Source organism: Miniopterus natalensis, chromosome 4 (genome assembly GCF_054644295.1).
Source record: "Miniopterus natalensis isolate mMinNat1 chromosome 4, mMinNat1.hap1, whole genome shotgun sequence".
NCBI lineage: Eukaryota > Metazoa > Chordata > Mammalia > Chiroptera > Miniopteridae > Miniopterus > Miniopterus natalensis.
Genome location: NC_142084.1, coordinates 17,979,137 through 17,991,745, shown reverse-complemented (window position 1 = coordinate 17,991,745; position 12,609 = coordinate 17,979,137). Strand labels below are relative to the sequence as shown.

The 12,609-nt window shown below is 39.5% G+C and overlaps 1 protein-coding gene across 3 annotated transcripts in view; it reads left to right on the top strand.

The window, feature by feature from the left end:
* The window catches only part of KDM3B (lysine demethylase 3B), a 61,662-nt gene that overhangs the window by 32,100 nt on the left and 16,953 nt on the right, over positions 1-12,609 (top strand). For all 3 annotated transcript variants that reach the window (XM_087816346.1, XM_087816345.1, XM_016203783.2), the window contains 3 exons: positions 309-510; positions 3,191-3,405; positions 4,187-4,339. In XM_087816346.1, the coding sequence (XP_087672472.1) occupies positions 309-510; positions 3,191-3,405; positions 4,187-4,339 (570 nt within the window). The remainder of the gene's footprint in view (positions 1-308; positions 511-3,190; positions 3,406-4,186; positions 4,340-12,609) is intronic.

Sequence of the window (12,609 nt, the reverse complement as noted above, 5' to 3'; positions counted from 1 at the left end):
GAACAGTCTATCCTGAGGGGCCAGAGACAGGTGGCTGCTACCTTCTGCCTTCTTGGGTTTTCCTTCCTCATGCCCAGTGTTGTTTCACTATAATGGGGCACTTCTCCATGGTCCTTAGCTCCCAAGTGAAGCCTTTTTGCTCCTTCTGCTCCCTTTCCGTCAAGGATGGACCTGATAGGCACATTCCCAAGCAGTGCAAAGAGGAGCAGCCCAGGTCAGAACAAGTCTCTATCCCCAAAAGGATCATGTTATTGAGTCTCATTTATACCTGTCACGAGCAACCATTTCTCCTTTCTCCCTTGCCACAGTTGGCCAGTCAGTCCTGAAAGATGTAAGCAAAGTGAAGAAGCTGAAGCAGTCCGGAGAGCCCTTCCTACAGGACGGTTCGTGCATCAATGTAGCCCCTCACCTGCACAAGTGTCGTGAGTGCCGCCTGGAGCGGTATCGGAAGTTTAAGGAACAGGAGCAAGATGATTCCACTGTGGCCTGCCGCTTCTTTCACTTCCGGAGGTACCCAAACTTCTCTCTGTCTCCTTCCCAGTTCCCATTAGTGATACATAACTCCCACTGTTGTTCTAAAACTGTAAATACGTCTCACCGTTTTCTTTTGTTCTCCTTACACCTTTGCTCTCAGAGTCTGTGCTGAGGCTCTGCCAGTCACTACTTACTTGTTTGGATTGTGAAATGACATGTGGCTTTGTCCTTGGAGAACTGAAGTTGAACGGTCTCAGCTGCCAGCCCCTGATCTGCGTTGAGCTGTTCCTCACTTGGGGTCCATTTGAAACCAGTGGTGTAAGCAGAACTCCATGTTGGGTTATGAATCTGCCTGACCACTTACTCTGCTCTTCAGGGCTAGAGTGACTAAAGCCCCATAGAAAGAGGGGACATACGATTAGAGGATGATATAAATTGTGTTTGAAATAGAGAAAACTGATGAAAATCCTAGAAACATCCCCTGTTTTTACCAGACAACAGCTATTTAGTCACTCTCTTCTGCTTGATACATTTGAAGAGGAATTTCTTTTATTTTTTTTTTAATCCTTACCTGAGGATATTTTTTTCCATTGCTTTTCAGAGATAGTGAATGAGGGAGGGGGAGAGAGAGGAAGAGAGAAACATCGATGTAAGAGAGGCACATTGATTGGTTGCCTCCTGCATGCACCCTGACTGGGGCTAAGCCTTCAACTGAGTACGTGCCCTTGGTCGGAATCGAACTTGGGACCCTTCAGTCCATCAGCCAGCACTCTAACCACTGAGCAAAACTGGTTAGGGCAGCAATACGTTTTGAAGATGATTTTCTGATGGGTTAGATGTGGAATGTGAAAGAAAGAAAGGAATCAAGGTTAATTCAGGATTTGGCCTGAAAACTGGTAGAATGGAATTTCCATTTACTGATGAAATTTCTCAGGGAAAAGCAGGTTTGGGAAGGAAAATTAGGAGCTTTAATTTGGGTGTGTTATACTTGAGATGCCTGTTAGATTTCCAAATGGAGATGCTGAAAGGGCAGCTGGACATACAACTCTAGAGCTGAGAGAAGAGGTCCAGCCCTAGCCAGTTTTGCTCAATGGTTAGAGCATCAGCCCATGGGCTGAAAGGTCCCGGGTTCGATTTTAGCCAAGGTCACATACCTTGGTTTCAGGCTCTATCCCCGGTCCCTGTCGGGTGCTTGAGGGAGGCAGCCAGTCAATGTGTCTCTTTCACGTTAATGTTTCTCTCTCTCTCTGAAAAGCAATGGAAAAAATACCCTCAGGTGAGGATTAAAAAAAAAAGAGGTCCAAACTGGAGATAAAAATATTTGGATGTCACCAAGTATTTAAAACTATAAGTCTAATTAGATCACTTAAGGAATGTAGATAGAGAAGAGAAGGAGCTTAAGGACTGAGTTCTAGAGCTCTCTAGTGTTTAGAGATGGGAAAGATGAGGAGGAACAATAAAAGAGGCTGAGAAAGAACAGCCAGTGAGGTAGCCTAGAAGACAGCTGAAGAAAGTTTCCAGGAAGGAGTAATGAACTGTGGCAAATGCTGCAGACTGGGTCAAGTAAGCTGTGGGCTGGATGTGACCATTGGATTTAACAAGGGAGGAATGACCGTGTCAAAAACAGTTTTGGTGGATTGGTGGGGGAAAGCTTGATAGGAGTGGATTGAGAGAGAATAAAATGGGAAAGAACTAGAACTGACAACAACCAGTATAGACAACTCTCTTAAGAGCTGTTCTAGCAAGCAAGAGGGTGTGGGATCTAGAGGACTTTTGAGATATAAATTGTTAGAGGATTTTCGAGATGGCAAGTTCAAATACTGACTGATTCAGCAGAGGAAAATAGAGGATGTAGAAAAAACTTGTGGAGGGGTGTCTAAAAGATGATAGGATGTCGAGCATTGGTGGAGAGGTTGGTCTTCGCTGGGACCTAGTTCATTCATATTAGCAGAAGATCAGATGGTGTACATGGTCCCAGTTGCAGGAAGGCATGGGGGTGAGAGTTTGTGGGAGTTCTCTTCTGGCTCCTTGTATTTTCTCAGTGGAATGTTTAGGAAGGTCCTCATGGGGAAAATAATATTGGAGGAGGTTTGAAAAGAAGAAAGAGATGAAACAGGCATCTAGGAGAGGCTACCAGGTAATATTAAGGACTCGCCTAATGAAGGTAGACATGAATTTAAAAATATATTTTATTGATTTCAGAGAGAGGAAGGGAGAGGGAGAGAGACGGAAGCATCAATGATGAAAGAGTCATTGATGGCTGCCTCCTGCACACTCCCTACTGGGGACCGAGCCCACAACCCAGGCATGTGCCCTGACCAGGAATTGAACCTCGATCTCCTGGATCATAGGTCGATATTCAACCACTGAGCCACACCGGCTGGGCGATAGGCATGAATTTAAAGTGTGACAGCATGGCTCTGTGTTTTTCTCTGGTCACATTTAGTGGTGGAGGCATAGATGGTAGAACAAGTGGATGGAGAAACTGATAGGCATTTCTTAGGACAGCTTTTTAAAGAACTAGTAAGTATTAACAAAATTTCTTATTAATGCAAAGAATGCATACTATGTTGGTCAAATGTGATGAAAATTCTTAACTCAGCCTAATTCCTGTCAAGTCCCATTTAATTTCTTTTAGGTCCTAGGATTTTAGGTTTGTGTTAGTTTTCATGGCTGCTGCTATTTACTATGTATTTCACTGTCTGCCTTGTCTCAGGCTGATCTTCACTCGAAAAGGGGTACTCCGTGTGGAGGGGTTTCTGAGTCCCCAACAAAGTGATCCTGATGCCATGAACCTGTGGATTCCCTCTTCCTCCCTAGCAGAAGGGATAGACCTAGAAACCTCAAAATACATCCTGGCCAACGTTGGGGACCAGTTCTGTCAGCTTGTGATGTCCGAGAAGGAGGCCATGATGATGGTAGAGCCACACCGTAAGGCACCAATGCGTCTTCCAGGCATTCCTAATTGAAACTTCCATTTTTATTTGCTTAAGGGGAGGAGTGGAAGGAGTGGCAGATGGCATGTTCTGTAGATGAATTAAGACTGATAAGACTTCTCTGTAGCAAACTATATATATAGCTGAGGCCCTAACAATATACAGCAGACCTTATTTTTTTAGTCTTTGAAAGTTAAAAAATCAAAAACTCTTGCTTACCGTTTTCAGTTTTGTAGCATAGCTTCCATAATAAGCATTTTGATCTCTCCTTGGGTTTGGTTCACTCTGAATATTTTCAGCTTGCTTTGAACCAACTTGTATTAGTAAACGATATTCTATGCTATGTAAATAGATTTAGTGCTACTGCGTGCCATATTTCACACCTAGAACCCATATTATTCAGATGCATGTGTTATTTCCCTGTCTATGAGATACCGGATCCTATTTCTAGGGGATGGTAAATTGTACTATGAAATTATTTCCTACATTTCAGGAGAAGAATCCTTTTTCAAACTCCCCAAATTGAAAATTTTACAGTATCTTAAGTAACAACATATTTGGCATTCTTCTCTCTATTGCCGCTTGTTCAGAAATATTAGAAATTCCGTGTATTTTGTTTCTCTTACAGTTATAGAAACAGACGCTTCGTGAATCTTTGAGCTTTATTGCTGGACAAAATGACTTGAGTAGGAATCAGTGTATCTGGGCTGGGATCTTTTGCTGTTGTTGTTCAGGATGGTTGATGCCAACAGTATTTCTCGTCCTCTTCCCACCAGAGAGAGTGGCATGGAAGCGAGCAGTGCGTGGTGTACGGGAAATGTGTGATGTATGTGAAACAACTCTCTTCAACATTCACTGGGTTTGTCGCAAGTGTGGATTTGGGGTCTGCCTTGACTGTTACAGGCTGAGGAAAAGCCGTCCACGCAGTGGTAAGCAAATACTGTCCTTTATAGTTCAAAAGGTAACCTGTCAGTGGAGGAATAGTACTTGGAAATTAAAGCAAGAATGAGTTTGTGCTCTCTCCTTAGTCACTTAGCTTCATTCATTATAATTGCCAATATTTCAGCATCATTGGGAAGGCTAAAATAAGCCAAGAAGGGTTATTGTTCATCTTCTCTTGTTTTGTTTTGTTTTGTTTCTAATAACATCTTTATTGAGACACAATTTACATGTCATAAAACTCACCCATTTAAAGTGTACAATTCAGAGGTTTTTAGTATATCCTCAGGGTTGTGCACCATCACCACTATCTAATTACATTTTCATCATTTCATCACCCCAAAATGACTTTTTGGGGTGATGAAATGACTTGTAGCCATTGGCAGTCACTCCCCATTCCTTCCTTCTCTCAGCCCTTGGTAACCAGTAATCTATTTACTCTATTTACTATCTCCCTAGATTTGCCTGTTCTGTACACGTCATATAAATGGAGTCATACAGTATTTGACCTTCTGTGACTCGCCTCTTTTTACTTAGCATACTGTTTTAAAGTTTCATCCATGTTATAGCATATATCAGTAATTCATTCATTTGTACTGTCAAATAATATTCCATTGTTTGGGTATACTACCTTTGTTTATTGATTTATCAATTGGTGAACATTTGCATTGTTTCCACTTTGGGCTATTACAAATAGTGCCTCTGTGAACATTTTTGTATATAAATTGTGTGAACATATATTTTTCATTCTTTTGCGTATATACCTAGGAGTGGAATTGCTGGGTCATATGACAGTTATATTTTAACCTTTTCAGGAACTGCCAAACTATATTTCAAAGTAGTTGTACTATTTTGTAATTCTACCAGCAATGTATGAGGGTTCTAATTTTTCTACCAACACTTGCTATTGTCTGTGTGTTTTTTTATTATAGCCATCATAGTGGCTATGAAGTAGTATTTTGTTATGTAGTATTGATTTGCATTTCCTTGATGACTAATGATGTTGAGCATCTTTTTGTGGGCTTGTTGGCCCTATGTTTATCTTCTTTGGAGAAATGTCTGTTCAAATCCTTTGCTTCTGTTTGTTCTTGCTTTTATCTTATTACATGCCAAGAATCCTCCTTGCTCCTTCACCTCCTCCTTCTTCCACTTCAGAATACATTGTAACCATTGCAACAGTAGCTTGGGCTATTAGGATGTGAAACCACTTCCACATCTTATTATACCAACTATGTTATCTTTGGCTAGTTAAGCCCTCAGAGCCTCAGTTTCCTTATGTATAAAACAAAGATAATATGAGTACTTCTCTCACAACACTGTTGTGAGGTTTAAATGAAATAATGTGGGTAAAGTGGTTAGCACTGGGCCTGACACCCACTAGGTACTACTTGTCAAGTAGCTGTTAGATATTCCACTCCTGCCCATGAATAATTAACTGCTACATGAATTGCCCTCCTGTCATAAACAACAAGAAAACCAGACAAAATATATGAAACCGTTTTTTCAGACATTGGACAACGGGCAGCATAAGTGTATGATCCCTATGAGAAGGGAAGAAACAAAGGGAACCCTACAATTGCCCCAGTTTAACGCCTAGAGGCAATTTCCAGACTGTAGCACAGGGAAAGGCAACTAAAACAGAGCTTGGCAACCTCACTGAATTGAAAAAGAGATCAGAATCTGAGACGAGTCAGGCAGAGTACTGAAGAAGTCACAGTTGAAGAGAGAGAGAACACCAGATAGCTGCAAAGAGATCATCTCAATTTTTAAAAACAATACATCTTTATTGATTTCAGAGAGAGGAAAGGAGAGGGAGAGAGAGAGAGAGAAACATCAATGATGAGAGGGTCATTGATCAAGCCCGAAACTGGGCATGTGCCCTGACTGGGAACCAAACCCTGATGGCCTGGATCCTAGGTCGACACTCAACCGCTGAGCCACGCCCGGCCGCGCTCAATTTTTTAACTCTATAATGATGTGCACATGCGTGAGTTGAAACTCCTCAAGGCCCAATAAAGAACCTTCAGAAAGCAAGTGATTGAATAATTTACAGAATTCAAAATTTATGTTCCCACCAACCAAAGTAGAGAGATACTGGATAGAGCCCAAAAGGGCCACATCTTAGTAGTGGGACTAATTTAGTCCCAGATTTAAGGCTTCTCTGGAGCTACCATAAAAAAGTGTAAAGCAAACCTTGGAAGGATCAAACTGATCTGTAAGTTACTTAACTACCCTCCAGACAAAAACCAAACGTTCTTTAAAGTATTATAACAACAACAACAAAAATGGATTACAACAAAATCCAGTATTCAGAAACACAAATGTCACAAAGCTCTGTGTTCAATCAAGAATTATCAGGTATGTAGCTGGTTTGGGCATCAGCCTGTGGACTGAAGGGTCTCGGGTTCAATTCTGGCCTAGGGCATGTACCTCAGTTGCAGGCTTTTTGGCTGCAGGGTCAGGAGGCAACCAATTGATGTCTCTCCCCCTCTCCCCCTCCCCCTCTCCCTGTCCCTCTCCCTCTCTCCTTCCCTCCCCCCCTTTCTACTCTCTCTGAAAAGCAATGGAAAAAATGTCCTCCAGTGAGGATTAAAAAAAAAAAAGAAGATAAACCTTTGCCCAGCTGAGCGTGGCTCAGAGGTTAAGCGTTCACCTGGGATCCAGGAGATTACGGCTCAATTCCCGGTCAGGGCACATGCCTGAGTTGCAGGCTTGATCCCCAGTGGGGGCGTTGCAGGAAACAGCCAATCAATGACAACTCTCTCATTATTGATGTTTCTCCCTCTCCCCTCTCCCCTCTGAAAATCAATAAAGACATGTTTGAAGGGAAAAAAAAGATCAGGTATGCAAAAAAGCAGAGTAATATGACTAATAATTGGGGAGGGGGAGTCAATCAATAGAAACAAATCAAGAAATGGTGATATTGATGGAATTAATGTAAAAGGACCTTAAAGCAAACTATTATAAAATCTTATAAATATGCTTGAAGAAATAGGAAAACATGAGCATGACACAGAGAGAAATAGAAGACATATAAAAAACCCAAATGAAACTTCTAGAGATGAAAAAAATCACCAAAAATATTTTAACAATAGGTGGAATTAGCAGCAAATTAGACACTGCAGATGAAAGAGTGAACTTGAAGATATAGCAATAGAAACTACTCAAAACTAAGCACATCCCTGGCTGATGTGGACCAGTTGGTTGGAGCGTCATCTCATGCACCGGAGGTGGTAGGTTTGATTCCTGGTCAGGGTGCATGGGAGAGGCAGCTGATCGATGTTTCTCTGTCACATCAATGTTTCCCTCTCTCTCCCCCTTCCTTTCTCAGAAATCAATAATAATAATAATAATAACCTGCCCAGCTGGCATGGCCCAGTGGTTGACCATCAACCTATGATCCAGGAGATCGAGGTTCAATTACCAATCAGGGTACATGCCCGGGTTTCGGACTCAATCCCTAGTAGAGGCGTGCAGGAGACAGCCGATCAATTACTCTCTCTCGTCATTGATCTTTCTCTCTCCCTCTCCCTTCCTCTCTCTGAAATCAATAAAAACATAAAAAAAGAATAAAAATTAAAAGCATAAATTTAAAAAAAACAACTGAGCACGAAAGAAGTAATACTTTAGTTTATAATTTGATGAGTGTCTTGCTGAACTACAGGAAATACCAAACTTATAATTGGGGTTTCATAAAGAGAATGGCTGGGAGTTCAGAGACAGAAAATAATTGTACATTTGTAATACTTGGCTTTATTAGCCAAAAAAATTCCAAATTTGATGAAAATTATAAAACCACAAATCCAGCAATACACCTCAAACAGATAAAAGGTTAAGAAAACCACACCAAAGCACATCATAACCAACTTACTGAGAAACAGCGATAGAAAAGAAGCAGCAGATCCACACAACAAAGAAAGTTAAAGGTAGTCATTCAGGCAGTAGAAAATGATAAAATATGGAAATTTGGATTTACACAAAGGAATGAAAAACATTCTAATGGTAAATATGTGGGCACATATTAAAGACTTTTTTCTTATTTTTATTCTTTTTAAAAGGTTAAAGAAAAATAATAAAGTATTATGGAGTTTATACTGTACATAAAATTAAAATATGTAATAACAGCACAAAGGAATGTAGGGGAAATGGAGGTATAGTTTTGTAAGAGTTTTATTTACTCTGTATGTGAAAGGTTATAATATTTGAAGATAGACTATGGTAAGTTAAAGACATTGCAAACCCTAGAGTAACCACTAAAAAATAAAGAGGTTTGCTCATAAGCCAAAGGTGGAGACAAAATCAAACCAAACAATATTCATTTCAAAAGAAGGTGAAAAAACAAAACTAAAATGGGAAAAATAGAAAAAAACCAACAAGATACTAAATTTAAACTCAACAATATCAATAAAAATATGAATAGAGTAAACACTAATTAAAAGAAAGATATTGTCAAATTGTATTTTTAAATTTAAATTTTATTTTTTATTTAAAAGCTCTTTTATTTTTAATTTATTGATTTTAGAGAAGAAGAGAAGGAGAGAATTATCTATTTGTTGTTCCACTTATTTATGCATTCATTGGTTGATTCCTGTGTGTGTCCTGATCGGGGATTGAGCCCACAACCTTGGTGTATTGGGACAACACTCTAACATACTGAATTACCCAGCCATGGCCCAAATTGTGTTTTTTAAAAGATCCAATCAAAATATTGTCTATAAGAAACCTTCAAATATGAAGACAGAAGTAGGTTAAAAATAGAAAGATGGAAAATACTACACCATGGCTTACACTATTCAAAAGAAGGCTGAAGTACCTCTATTAATATCAGACCAGGTAGATTTCAGAGCAAAGGACATTAGTAGATATAAGGTGGATCGTTTCTCCCGGCCAGCATGTTGAGTATTGACCTATGATCCAGGTGATCACAGTTCGATTCCCAGTCATGGCATGTGCCCAGGTTTCGGGCTCGCTCTCCAGTAGGGAGCGTGCAGGAGGTAGCTGATCAGTGACTCTCTCATCATTGATGTTTCTCTCTCTCTCTCTCTCTTTCCCTCTCCCTTCCTCTCTCTGAAATCAGTACATATTTTTTTAAAAAACAAGGTGGATCATTTTGTGATAATAAAGGGATCAATTCATCAATAGGATATAACAGTCCTAAATATGTTATGCACCTAATATCAGCTTTAAAGCATATAAAGAAAACACTGGTGGAACTGAAAGGAGAAATGGAAACATCTCAACTATAATTGGAGGTTTCAGCCTATCTTAACATTTGATAGATCAGATATACAGAAAATCAGTAAGAATATTGAAGACTTAAACAACATAACATCAATCAGCTTGACCTCATTAACATTTCTAGAACACTCCACTGAACAGCAGCATACACGTTATTTTTGAGTGCACATGGAACACATACCAAAATAGACTATAAGGACTATATTCTAGGTTATAAAATAAGTCTTAATAAATTTAAGACAATATAGAGTATGTTCTCTGACCACAAAAGAATAAATTAGAAACAGAAGGATATCTGGAAAAATGCAAGTATTTGTAAAGTGAACAACACAATTCTATTTTTGTTTGTTTTAAAATATTTTTATTTTATTAATTTTTTTAAAATTCTCATCCAAAAAATAAAATAAAATAAAATAACATTCTCATCCAAGATATTTTTCCATTTTTCAGAGAGTTTGGAAAGGCAGGGGGGGAGAGAGAAAGAGAGGGAGGGAGAGAGAGAGAACATCAATTGGTTGCCTCCCACACTCGCCCTGACGGGAGGTGGGGAATCGAGCCTGCAACTGAGGTACGGTCCCTTGGCCAGAATTGAACCCAGGATCCTTCAGTCCATGGGCCGACACTCTAACAACTGAGCCAGACTGGCAAGGACTGTTTTTATTGATTTGAGAGAGAGAGGAAGGGAGAGGGGGAGAGAGGAACATCTATGGAAGAGAGAACATTGATGGAAGAGAGAAACATCATTCTGTTGCCTGCAGCACACCTCTGTACCACGGATTGAATCTGCAGCCGGGGCATGTGGCCTGACTGGGAATCGAACCAGTGACTTTTTGGTGCAGGGAACGACACTCAACCAGCTAAGCCACACTAGCCAGGGCAGCAAAACACTTCTAAATATATCTAGTGGATCCAAAAAAAAAATTACAAGAGAAATTAGAAGATATTTTGAAATAAATAAGGTTAAAACACAGCACATCAGCATTTGTGAAATACAATTAAAGAAGTACTTAGAGGGAAATTTATAGCACTAAGTATCTATATTAGAAAATAAATGTTTCAGACACCTAAACTTCTTCCTGAAGAAACTAGTGAAAAAGTGAGAAGTGCCTTGGCCAGTTTTGCTCAGTGGTTAGAGTGTCAGCCTGCAGACTGAAGGGTCCGGTCTCAATTCCAGCCAAGGGCATGTACCTCGGTTGTGGGCTGGCTCCATCCTTTGGGTGTATGTGGGAGGCAACCAATTGATGTGTGTCTCTCACATCGATGTCTCTCTCTCTCTTTCTTTCCCCCCCACCCCCACTCCCTTCCACTCTCTGAAAAGCAAGGGAAAAAATATCCTCAGGTGAGAATTAAAAAAAAAAAAATGAGAAGATACAATTTACCAATATTAGAAATGATAGGACATCACTGTAGATCATAGTGAAACATTTGACAACTTACATATAATGGACAAATTTCATGAAAGACACAGACCATCAAAATTCCCTCAAGAAATAGATAAACCTATATAGCCTATATTAAGAAGTAGAGTTTGTACTTCAGAAAATCTTCCAACAAAGAAAACTTTAGGCCCAAAGTTATACCAAACATTTAAGAAGGAAATAATACCAATTCTACCAATAACATAAATTCTTTCAGAAAATAGAAGGAAACACCAACTCATTTATGAAGGCAGCATTACACTAATATCAAAACCAGATGAAGATATAGCAAGTAAAAAACTACAGACCTAGTGTTTCTCATGATGTAAAAATTTTTCATAAAATTTCAGTAAATTTAAATCTAGAGATACATAAAAAGAATACTGCAGCCCAGCCGGCATGACTCAGTGGTTGAGCATCAACCTATGATCCAAGAGATCAAGGTTCAATTCCTCGTCAGGGCACATGCATGGGTTGCCGGCTCCATCCCCAGCAGGGGCGTGCAGGGGGAAGCTGATCAATGACTCTCTCATTATTGATGTTTCTGTCTCTTTTCCTCTCCCTCTCTCTGAAATAAATAATGATATATTTTAAAAATAATAATACAACATGATCAAATCCGGCTTATTCCATTAATGGAAGGTTGGTTTAACATGTGAATATCAAATGCATTTGACTTATTCATAGACTAAAAAAGAACCATATAATTATCCCAAGAAATGTAGAAAAATAATTTCTTAAAATTCTCAAACTAGACATGCATTTTCTGCAGGGTTGAAAATTGGTTCTTGGCTCAGGACAGTGAGGATCCTAAGATAGTACAGTGGTTTGTGCCTTTCTAGATGTCCACAATATATAAACAGATACATGGTATATTTTCTATTAAAAATTTTAGGGGTAGGATGCACAGTTACCCCCCCCAAAAAAAAAAATCTAAAAAGCTTCTCTGGCAGGGGTAAGGTGGTATGAAGAAATAAAGGTAGGGCCTGGCCAACGTGGCTCAATGGTTGGGTGTAGACCCATGAACCAGGAGATCGCAGGTTGATCATGCTCAGGTTGCGGGCTCCATCCCCAGTAGGGGCATGTGGGAGGTGACTAATCAATGACTCTCAGCATTGATGTTTCTATCTCTCTCTCTCTTCCTCTCCCAGTAAAAACATTTTAAAAAAAAGAAAGGTAGAAAAACAGTGAACTGGTATAGATAGGAACATCTTACATAATTTTCTCCTTGAGATCAGGAACAAAGTAAGGATATCTACTTTTCAGAACTTCCATTCAACATTGTAGTGGAGTTACTAGTCAGCATGAAGATATAGAAGACAAAAGCATAACCAAAAAAATGAAAGGCATATACATCAAAAGGAAGTAAAATGGTTTTTGGTCTCAAGTGACGTGATCATTTATATGGAGACTGGGAGAAAAGATTTGTCTATCACATATTTGCTAAAGGAAATAAAGACCTTTTACAACTCAGTAACAAGAAGTCAAATCAACCCAGTTTTTGAACAGGCCAACAATTTGAATAGATACTTTATCAAAAAAGATAGATCACTGGAAAAGGAGCACATAAAAAACAAATCATTACTTATTAGGGAAATACAAAT